At 34.7% G+C, this 12,610-nt stretch overlaps 1 protein-coding gene across 8 annotated transcripts in view; it reads left to right on the top strand.

Moving 5' to 3' along the window:
* The window catches only part of LOC123867059, a 185,931-nt gene that overhangs the window by 153,126 nt on the left and 20,195 nt on the right, over positions 1-12,610 (top strand). For all 8 annotated transcript variants that reach the window (XM_045908902.1, XM_045908897.1, XM_045908901.1 and 5 more), the window contains one exon: positions 4,888-5,045. In XM_045908902.1, the coding sequence (XP_045764858.1) occupies positions 4,888-5,045 (158 nt within the window). The remainder of the gene's footprint in view (positions 1-4,887; positions 5,046-12,610) is intronic.

The raw sequence follows: 12,610 nt of genomic DNA, 5'->3' as shown, positions 1-12,610 counted from the left end.
CTTTAACATTATTCTATTACAAACAGCTCATTTTGACATATTTTGCGCTAAGATTAATACCACACAGTGTTTCAAATTGAAGTAGTCTGTTTTGTCATTTCGTCCTGGAATTGTTTTTGTGACGGAGGATAAGCGAAATTATTCTTATAACTGAGTACCTACCCCACACGAACCGTATAAATAAATTATTATCTTCTCACAAGTCTATTATATCATAAGGCCAGTAATAAATAATTGTATTGTAGAATCTCCCTGAGGATTTTTCGGTGGAAGACTGAAACAGATGTTATGTCTCATAGGAATGGAAAAATACAGTTGGTACATACATATCATTTTAGAACGTTTATATTATTTGAGTAGGTGACCCGCACCGGCTTCACTCGATTGTAGTTTTTGAGAAGGAGCAAAGTTTATAAAAATCCTGTAACACAATATTTTTTCATCTTATCCTAAAAACTATTTTCATGACTTGAAAAATTACGGAATTTCATACTTCGCATCTCCTATATTTTAACCCCGTGTGGGTGGAATTTATATAAAATTTATTTCTTCTTCCAGTCAAATCTTTTTGTATGTATAAATAATATCTACTTACAATAAATAATATTAATCATTTGGATTTTCTTTTGCTTGCGGATTTTTGCTGTTTGTCACCTGTGTACACATGATGTTTCGTAATGTACCTAAATATTAATAAGGGTGGTATCGAAAGTAGGTACCTCACAACAGCATTACTTTATCACACGTTTCTATCGACATCGAACTTTTTCAAGGCCAGTTCTCCGATATCTTATACTCTGAAGTGATTGATATGCACTCTTCGCGGGGATTCTTAGTAATAGAACCTTATTAAAATTTAAAGCTGAGACGTTCTATCTTGTCTGCGGTCTCAGCGCAAGCTACTTAGTATTATACGTATACCTAGCTTTAGTTATTTCGTTTATGTATACCTAATATTAGTAGAATGCTTGTTTCTACCTAAGACAAAAGATGAGATAGATATACAACATATCAAAGCTAGCACGCAAAAGTTTATAAATGACTAGCATATGCCCGCGACTTTGTCCGCGTAGACTTACGAATTTCAAACCCCTATTTCATCCCCTTAGGGGTTGAATTTTAAAAAACTCTTGCTTTGTGAATGTCTACGTCATAATAGCTATCTGTTAGATTATTCAGTCAGTCAGTCAGTAGCTTTTCCATTTATGTATATTATTATAGATTAAGGCGATCCGAAATTTCTGTCAGTTCCACCTGAGATTCATGCATCAATGCATCATGAGCTGGCCTTACACCGAACACGTCTAGTTTGCCATAATGAGACAACATTGACGAATTGCCATACCAACTTTCAGCCATTTTCAGGTTTAAGCATACAACTACAACTCAAAACGGACTCACAGTTATTCATATAATCGTTCAATCAGTTTATTTGTTTCAAGAATCATGAGCATTCCCTTGCCACAAATCTATAGATCTGCCTGACCTTGTGTAAAGATATATGTACACGTGGAGCATTGCTGTGATTGAAACGATCTATTGAGGATTAAATCTAATTTCATTTATGTTTCATTCAGTGTGAGTTCTGTGTTGACAGTCACAGATACAATTTCCATTTGTATATGTTACGTCACTGAGTATATTGATTTTCATCAAACTAAAGAAACTTGAGACTTTTTCCACGCATATTTTTGTAAAACTATTTGCGCAAAAAATCTTTATCTTTTTACATTTGAGTAGAAAAATTTTGCATTCCTTTTTCCAAATAAATTAACCCTAAAATATTTTCTAAGTATACATAAATAGACTAAAAGAAATCAAAATGTGACTATTTAATTCATGTAGAGCAGCAAGTGTCTATTAAATACTACCTCTGTGAATCTACCTCCTTGCCTTAGTAGGTATTTTACTACCTTACCTTAGTCATTAGTGCCATCATGTGTTAGTGCCAAAAACCTAGAGACGTGACGATGTATAACAGTGTGAAAATTCGTTTCAGTACGTAAGTATTCTGGCCGCCCGCGTCATCTAAATGCTTTTTAATCTATGACTATAAGTATAACGAAAATTTATTCAGTTCAAAAATTAATATTATACCTCCTTACTCGTATTACAATTCAAGTAGGTACTTAATTAGTCCTCTGTGCTGCCTTAGATAACATAATTACTATCCTATTACTTAATCAATATCAGTCTGAGACATGTCTCGAAGCATACCCAAGGCGGTAACTTTTAGAATAATTCACACATCTATTCTATCATTAGCAGAATACCTCCTTCTCGTACACAATCCACATTGTATCTGTAAATTCGGTGACATGCCAATTAATTAATGTAACAATGAAATTCGCAAAATGGAATGTATTTTTTTTTAATTTATAATATACTTGGAATTGGAAGTTTCCCTTTGTAAACACGTTGCTGTTTATGAGAGTAACTGGCTTCTTGCAGCTTCTTTTCAGGAGTCAACTTTGCAAATGCTGTTATTGAGAAAACAATTAAAAAAAATGTCCAATCCAAAAAGAATTTAGCAAAGAACAGCAATTTTCAATACAATGCAAGAATTATTAAGTTTTCATCTGTATCATAAGTCAAAAATAATATTTTCCAAACATAAAAACTGTAGTCAGCAAAATTTTCGAAGGCCACGTGTTCCACCTGCGACCGCACCAGAGCAGCAGGTCATTATAAGAAGTGGTTTTCACAGTCAAGTGTGACTCTAACAAGCTGTTACATAACTGATTGTTCCCAGTGCCAAAAGGCAACTCTTCCAACAGCAGATAATTAACGAAAATTCGAAACCAACAAGAGATAAATTAACGCTATTCGTTTTAATGCTCTTTATTCCAGATATGTACCTACTTCTCTTGGATAAACGTTTACTGGGAGAAATGTAAAGTTGTAGTGACTTTCGTAATAAAAAGGCATGCAAATGACTTAATTTGCATAACACAGTTACGAAGCTCTCTGCTCTGAGCAATAAATGTAATGCTTTATGCGCCAATGAAAGAGCAAAGCTCTTCCAATTGTATACTTTAAGACTTACACCTGTAAGTTAACACAACCTGTGTATTGTTAATACCAACCTGACGGAGAAAACCGGCCAAGTGCGAGTCAGACTAGCGCACCGAAAGTTCCGTGCTAAAGTTGTATTTTTTCCGATATTTCGCACGATAAATCAAAAACTATTAGGCACAAAATTAAATAAAAATTGGTTTTAGAATGTACAGGTAAAGCCATTTCATAATGGTAACACAATTGGTAAAGTAATCACTTTGAAAGTTGATCATACCTACTAATTATTTGTTTATGACCACATTTTCTTTTGTGATGTAGCCAAATGTTCACGGTTTTCAGATTTTCCCCTTATGTGTGCTATAGGCCCTACCTACCTGCCCAAGATTCTAGATAGATCAACGTGACCCAACAGGTTTTTTGACAGACACGACCGACAGACAACGAAATGATCCTATAAAAAGGTTCCTTTTTTCCTTTTGAGGTGCGGAACCTAGAAATATAATATGTCGCTAGAACGCATAATTGACGCATTTGAATTGTTCATTAATGAATGGCTCAGCAGATTCGGCTATTGCAGTACTTAATTGGTAAAGCTGGCCCCGTTCCACAGAACGGTTGCGTCACTCTACGCTCTGGGCCCCGTAACAAATGCCAATATTGAAAAAGTCACTGAAAAGTGTGCCATATGTGTTTAAATGGACGCCAGTCGTTGTTTGACTATTTGTAAGCAACATTCCGTTTTTATTTGTCGAAAATTTTCCGCGCAACAAATCTACGAACGAGCTATTTCACAAAAAATATCTAATCCCAATGATTTCAAAACTTTTTATTAGCTTATTTATACCAATGTTTGAAAACCGTGATTTATATTAGCTTCTCAATTGATCCGGCCATCAATTTATGCAAAAGGTATAAAAAATCGGAATACAATTATAAAAAAAGCTTATTTTTATTACTGAGTAGGTACAAATCCGTGCGTTTTCGAAACGTTTGGGACTCTGTAAATTGTAGATAGATATATCTATAACTGCTCATCGTTATAAACAACTTACTATCTTCAAATTGTGGGAAAAATTAGCTGTTCCACACAAAAAATTGTCTTATCACTCGACAAATTAGTATTAGATGATTTTTTCGCAATCTAAGGGTTGGTCCTGTAGCGCAAAAGTTTTTTATAATAATGAGTAACAGTGAACCTTTGAAACAAATACTTACTCTTGTACAAGTAGATACATTTTTCTTTGCCTTGGAACCTGTGGTCTAGTGGGCACAGCGAATACCAGTTGATTACGCTGGCTAAGCATTGTTGGCCAAGGTCAGTAACTGGATGGGTAACTGACTTTGGAGGTCCAAAAACATTTTCTTGTTAGTACTTCGTGACGCGAAGAGCACCATGCCGTTTATCATTATTAACATTTTGATATAATTTATATTCAAACCAAAGAGTCAAAATTCCCTTGTATGATAAATCGAGTCTTTTGTGGAAGAATTTGAATTGTTATACTACAGTTACTTGTATTACAAGTTCTAGGAAATTAATGAGCTAAATTGGTCTCTATACTGTCACCAGTTAGGCTTTTAATCATTGAATAGATACTGTAACTGCTTTCCCTCATGCGAAGGAAAAGTAGATACCTACTTACTCAACATGAATACTTTTTCATCTTGACGTCAACTATTGCAGTTACAGCAATAAAAAAAATGAAATCTATCCGCATACAATCGATAAACCAATTATATTTGATACCGCATCGGATGAAAAAATAGGTCTAGATGGTCTAGATCTTTTAACGAAATCTTGTTCCACGCTAAACTTGGCAGTTTTCCCGAACACTTGAACCGTTTTTAATGATTTGCCTTTGTTTGCAGAGGGAGTTGTTCGCGGCGAAAGCGGACAGTAGCACGGCAGCAGCCGACCGCAAGCTATCGTCTTCATCCGCAGGCAGCATGAAGAACAAGTGGCTCAAAGCTTTCCGAAGCCTAAAACCACCCAGTGCACCTCCGCCCCACGCCGCTCCGCCTGACAAGTATGAATCTTAAACAAATATTTCGGTTTTAACATACAAAGATACTATAAAGCTCCAGATAGACAAAGCTCATACAAATGTATTTAAAAAGTGAAGACATATTCCTACGCATGTGTTAGCGTAGCACATGCGTAGCACACGCGTAGTGAGAGACTACACAGATACTGGCGCAGGATTTAAGCATCTTTAGATGCCTTTCAAAAGATGGCGGCCCGTTACCAGCGTTAGGTTTTAATTGGATTTTATGTGAAATATATCTACTACTAAGCCATAAAATGTTTATAGGTGACACAGTTGTTTATAGCATATCATATTAATTAAGTTTAAACAGACACAACGAAATAACAACTGCAGGATATGGAAAGCGCGCATACGCGTGTTCTATATTTATGTAATAGTTTTAGGGACTCTATCAAACACATCACACAAAATTAAAGGAGCGCGGTGTCAACGCAAGCTCCGTAGTGTGAACACCTTGATAATTTCTTCTTTCTATTGCAATTTCAAAGAACTGCGTTGGATACATTACCGTCGCAAGTTGTGTGTGTTTCAGACTTAAAAATAATAAAAATGGTGACAAATCAATAGAAATTAATTACGAACTACAAATACAGTTTTAAGGACAAAAACCTTTTAAATGGAGCTATTCTCCCAACCCTTAGTGATAATTTAAACTATGTCAAATCTGAAAATAGATTTCATTAGTGGAGAGAAGGTCTAAACATCATTAACAAAAGTTTAATGGTTCAGACAATTTCAATTAACGAGTATTTGTCCTGTAGTCCAGCCTATGTTGGGTCATAATTAAATTGTGGTAGTGATATTTTAGGTAACAACACTTAAAACATAAATACTTGCAATAAAACTTTAAACTGGAGGATTTTTGTACTTAAAATAGTTTAAATATCTTATTTGGAGGAAGCATTAATATCGATATAGAGTCCAAAACAGTATTATTATTTTAATGATTTTATCTGTCTCTTATAGCTAAAAATATTAATATAGTAGGTCTAAATGACCTCACTTCACTCGATCAAAAGAAATCTTCATGACTGACATTATTTATTTATTAACATTGAACGTGCAGCTCGAACCGCCTGGGTCTAGAAACCTGAGATTATGTAGTTTCACAACTAGTACCTAACAGAATGGGCCGCTAGCGCTATTCAAACGCGCTATTTTGAAGATGCATATACCTAAATAATCAATGTTTCGTGTAAACTGCTTCATGTACACCGTAATTGAACCAGATTGATTGCTGTCCGTGATAGGTACAAAATGTTGCATCCATTAATGTGGAATGGATCTATCCATTGCGTTTACAACCTACGTCGTCGTGTCGCCTACGTTAACAGCATCTCATTTATTTTTATCCTATTTATTTTATTCTCTACTTTTCTTCTATTATAATATAAAAGCTTTGACGAATAAAAGAACAAGCTGAATGACTGACATAACAAAGAAGGTACAGCTGGATCTAAAAACTTGAGATTTTGAATTTTGCGTTTAGGTTCTGTTTATAATATAGTCTTTCAATAAAGTACCTAGGCCTACCTAGGTTTACCTAGGTCTAAATTCTTAAACTTATTCGTAATCATGTACAAATGTTACTATGTTATGCGATGATTTTGAATATCGACTCTGGAGTAAAGAGATTTAAATCGATATTTTGATTTAATTATAGATCTGGAACAACAAATAATAGGATAACAGGCGTAATACTTTTGTTAGGAGAAGGTTCAATTTCACAACATCCCACACATTCCTAACAATAATTTACCCACTTCAAGAGCCATTCTATTCTACTTTAAGTGGAAAAAGTCGTTTGTCCAATAAGCGTGTAACCTCGGATGAACGGAACTAATCTGATATCTAAAGCCATTCAACATAAGTACGACCCACGCCATTCTTAGCGACTTCTCATTGCATTTTCTGGTCTAAATAATCTTCATTATTTTTGAGTTTCTAAAAATTCATATATCCGGCATAGTTATCTCTGTGTAACTTATTCATTCATACTAATATTATAAACTAGATGATGCCCGCGACTTCGTTCGGATGGAGTTAGATTTTTTTTAATCTCGTGTGAACTTTTTGATTTTCCGAGGTAAGAAGTAACCTATGTGTTCATCCAGGGTATAGGCTATCTCCATTCCAAATAGCCAAATCAGTCCAGTAGTTTTGGCGTGAAAGAGTAACAAACATACACACAAACTGTCGCCTTTAGTGTGTTAGTGTGATGCGTAAGTATCTATCTGTCTGCTAGCTTTTCACGGCCTATCCGTTTAACCGTTTTGACAAAAAATTATAGGGATATTGCATCTCGGGCTACTTTTTGTCCCTGAAAATCGAAGAGTTCCCTTGAGATTTTTAAAAACTTAAATCTACGCTAACGAAGTGGATGGCTTCATCTATGTATTTAAAAATATTCAAGTTTAAAATAAAAATCTTAATTATCTTTTAGGTTTCAAAAATTAGAAAATTGACTTTACCAAAATAGTTTTATCTAACTGATAAGTAATCTAAGTAGGTCGAAATGGAACAAACAAAATAAACTAACCTTCGAATTTGTGCTCTACACAAGATAAAAATAATTATACATATATATACCTAGATTAATATTCCATTACATGAAAATATACATGGAACCAATAAATAGAACTAATCTCATAAATTAATTAGTTCATGCATATTCAATATAATAAAAATATATCTTACAAACGAGATTAGCGGGGCAAGTGACCGTGCTACTTAGTATGGCTTCAAATGGCATAATAAATAAGTGTGATTTGTACTAGGGCCTTCGTGAGTCTAGAAAATACTTAGGTACTTGAGGTAATGTAACTTAAAAGTTTAAAGTGCTAAATATTCATTGTTTTTTTTTTACTTAAGTAAATATAATTTATTTTGTCAGAAATGAGGTATAATAATAAATGGTTAGCAAACTTAAAACTAACAGCGGACGTCAATTTTACGAATTTTGGAAGACTCTCTATTTAATAATTCCTAAGAAATATTTTATTTTTGACATATAGGCATCATCCCAATTACTTTTACTTATAAAATTAACGTACTTAATTTGGAAGGCTGGACGGCTGTTCGTTCTGCCATCCTGTCTAAAAAGCTTCTAAAAAGTCGTTTACTACAGCTGGTAAAATCCAGACACTTTGAAAGCGATTGTTTATTATTTTTCAATTCATTTTTGATTGTTGAAGTTGAAGTTTACTTAAGTAAAAGTTTAGACGCGACTTTTGCGACGCAGATATTTTGCGTTACTTCAGTCCGTATTTAAGGTGTCCGCCAAATAGAACAGCTTTGAGGTCGTCATTTTTTAATGAGCTCTAAAATAGAGATCTCTTCCAGGCACCTTTAGGATAGAGGATATATTTAAAAAACCAGCCAATTGTGAGTCAGACTCGCGCACTGAGGGTTCCGTACTCGGGTATTTTTTCCGTCATTTTGCACGATAAATAAAAACTATTATGCATAAAAATGATTCTAGGGCAACGGGAAGTACCCTATAGGTTTTCTTGACAGACATGACGGACGGACCTACGGACGGACGAACAGAGAGACGAGCAGACAGACAGACAGACAGGCAGATAGACAAACAAAAAGATCCTATAAGGGTTCCATTTTCCTTTTGAGGTACGGAACCCTAATTAAAGAAAGCGGAAGGGGCGCACTAATTAAATAAAGTAAATACACATAATAGTATTATGTAAGTAGTAGGTATATATTTGTGTAAATAATATTAAAAAAATACAATAGTAAAAAAGACTGGAATAGACGACAGATAGAAGGAATAAAAAATAAATATAAATTAAATACACACATCAAATTGAGGATAAATAAGAAGTACCGATTAGTACTACCAAGAAGTTTAACTTCAATCACGCGTAGCGTAGTTATAGTTACACTCACTTTTCCCAAGATTCCTGCTGATGATTTTTCAAGATCAAGCTGGATGAGGATTTTTCATTGCAGTTTTTCTTCTATCTTAATTCGACGTCATGGCTCCAGCTAGAAACAAATTTCTCTAAGTAGGTATATCAAACGTCCAGTCCAGTCATAATCAGTTTCCCATCGCTGTATAATAATGTGATAGTGTGACGCATTTTCCGTTTCGCTCGTGTTATTTCGTAGTAGGGTAGCACTTAAGATAAATACAGCCTTAAGCAAATACACGATCTGGCGAGATAACGAGATGCATACAACATTGGAACTAGGACGTTTATTCAATAGCAAAAGAAAATAAAAACAAGCTCTTGAAATGTTTTCTAAACCTATGATTTTGCACACATACTCGTAACTTGTTATCACTCTATAGACTTTATTTTTTGTGCTTATTTTTACGTTCCATGGTAAAATTGGAACCCTTATAGTTTCATCTTGTCCGCCTGTCCTTATGATATGTCTGTATGTCAAAGTTATTTAAAAAAAAAATAGTACGTTTATAAAAACCTGTTACGATGCATCCAAGGCATATTTGAATTTTGAAAAAAAGAAATCACAATACCTAACTATTGAACAAGAAAAGCGAAAGCCAAAATTTTTTTTGACTTATGTGTATTAGGTAGGTACTTTGTACAAAATACAATGTTCATCATCATCAACAACTCATCACCGGTCCACTATAACTGAGAATTGGTTTCCTCTTTTAATGAGAAGTCTAAGTCCGCCACGTTGGCCAAGTGCGGATTGGCAGATTTCACACGCCTTTCATAATAGGTATTATGGAGATCTTTCAGACGTGCAGTTTTCTTCGCGATGTTTTCCTTTACCGTTAACAGGGCTCTCTCCGTCACTCGTTTCATACAATCGTAGTTCCAATTTCATTTGAATATTAAGCAACCAAAGTCCATGAAATTTTGCAGACATATTCTAGAAACTAATATCTGTGTCTGTGGTGTTTTAGAGTTTTCCAAAAATATATAGTTTTAAAATTTTGGGCTCAAAGATTTGTATGAAAATTTTTAAGACCGCGTAACTTTGAAACCGAATATTTTAACAGAAATCTGGAAAACCACAGACATAGATATTAGTTTCTAGAATATGTCTGCAAAATGTCATGGACTTTGGTTGCTTGATATTCAAATGAAATTGGAACTACGATTGTATGAAACGAGTGACGGAGAGAGCCATCTTAAAGCAAATGATGTTTGATTGCTTAAAACTCCATTCCATTAATCCTGAAAAGTTGCGTGCCCGGGATTGAATCCCCGACCTTCTGAATATGAGGCCGACGTCCTAACCACTGGGCTATCAACGCGCTAACAGTGGTCAGCGGGTATTTATTTGTTTGATTTTATACTTGGATGGTCCTCGTATGAACTTGGCACCGCCAGACGGGTCTCAGATAAACTCCACTCACAAGCTTTTCCTTTCAGAAATCTGGGTTTTTCCTCATAAATCGTGGCTTCTAAAATCGCAACTACTCGACTGAGTTCATTGAACCAGACGTCTGTAATATGTACCCTTAGGACGAGTTTCCCTACAACGTTAATCGATTTTAATTATATATTTATCGAAACTCCGACCGACAAAGTAAAATAAAAATTTCATTGTTTATAAGGTTCATGTATGTCCATACAAATACAGCGCATGCAGTGCCCCAAGCAAATAATATTTTGCGAATTAAAAATCGGTCGTAATGAATTTACAACATCTTTGCAACGTGAGACTTTAAAATAAAACCCGACGTTATAAGTAGTATCGGAATCTTTCGAGATGTTAAACTTGTACTAAGCCTACAAGTTCTTCTTTAATAATGTCCAACGAAAAGGTACAAAGAGATTTATTTCATTTTATCGGTTTAAAATAGTAAGAAAACTATTGATTTGTCGCCTTTTTATCATGAAAAAGCTTAAATAATGTAATTTGTGGTCGTAAGTTGTTTTATTTATGAAAGAAAAAAACATCAATATCCAGTTATCTGCACCACATTTATCACTTAATATCAATGTTGGGTACAGAACGTAATGAATTACCTATTTTATTAAGATTAATAAACCGGCCAAGTGCGAGTCAGACTCGCGCACCGAGGGTTCCGTACTTATGTATTTTTCCCGACATTTTGCACGATAAATCAAAAACTATTATAAATAAAAATAAATAAAAATCTGTTTTAGAATGTACAGGTAAAGCCCTTTCATATGATACCCCACTTGGTATAGTTATCTTACTTTGAAAATTGAAACACATTTTAATTATTTTTTCTGTGATGTAACCACAAATTCACGGTTTTCGGATTTATTCCTTTACTTTTCCTATAAGAGCTCTACCTACCTACCAAATTTCATGATTCTAGTTCAACGGGAAGTACCCTATAGGTTTTCTTGACAGACACGACGGACGGACGGACGGACGGATGGACGGACGGACGGACAGACAACGAAGTGATCCTATAAGGGTTCCGTTTTTCCTATTGAGGTACGGAACCCTAAAAATAAACAATCTCCATATTAAGTATGGCCCGCTGTATTATTAAGAGAGAAAAATTGTAAAAAATTATTAATGATAGGTACATGTTTTATGTACGTTTTGATACTAAATAAAAAAACAGCTTATGACTATTTTTAATCTGTGATTATAAACTTATTCACTACTAAAACACAGAAAAATACCTACTAAAACAGGTATCATGAAATAACACCATCAGTTTTTGTACTAATATTTAAGGCTCGCGCACATCATGCAGTCCCAACTATGCCAGGAAGTATTCATTACTCTTTTGGTTAAAACTCCAAGGACGCTTTTTTGTTTGATTTAGTACAACGTAGTGTGCGTTTGCCTTAAATTAACATCACAGAAGCTAGTGCATAATATTACTACGACTTCTTCTAAATTTGCTGTTAAACTATTGAATTTAACTAACCAATCGCTTAATCAATCAATATTACTAATCAATTTGTTCCCAAAAGTGTTAAGTTAATCGCTGGTTAGTTAAACATAGGTTTAACGACAGGTTTACAAAGATACACTAATCGCCCCGTTTTGAAACGCTATTTACAATCAAATGATAGAATCGGTCCAATTATGGTCAATTGGTTAGTATCAATTTGGCTACGCGAACAAAAATAACTAAACTGCCACGTTTAACACTGGCAGCTATTTTAGTTAGTGTCAGTAACCTAATTTGAAAAGCGTTTCTGCAGTTGGAGGTATGTGTAAGAGCGGCCATACTCGGGAAGCTCGACCAGTTGATCGTCGAACAACGTCCATGGGTCACGGACAGTTTGAGACAGACAACTGCTCGAGCAGTTGGCAATTCAACGGCAGTTGTAGTAGTTCTCGTGTATGCGGCAGGGTTAGTAAATTTCACACCTCACAAACATTGATATAATTCGATAGTCGCCGTTACACTTAAAGTAAAAAGAACATTAATCCTTTGTTCAAAGCCTAAGTTTGTCCAAACACTCGAATTCTATCAATGTTGGTGATATGTAAAATTTCATACTAACCCTACAATGATAACAATGAGATTGCTGCTATGCTTCAAGAGGTCAGGAATAAGCTGCCCGTGGAATATGACCGCTCTAATACTTTATCGACACTTGTCATGT

Source organism: Maniola jurtina, chromosome 7, assembly GCF_905333055.1.
Source record: "Maniola jurtina chromosome 7, ilManJurt1.1, whole genome shotgun sequence".
Classification (NCBI taxonomy): Eukaryota; Metazoa; Arthropoda; class Insecta; order Lepidoptera; family Nymphalidae; genus Maniola; species Maniola jurtina.
The sequence above is the reverse complement of the archived record's forward strand: the minus strand, read 5'-3'. Positions and strand labels throughout refer to the sequence as shown.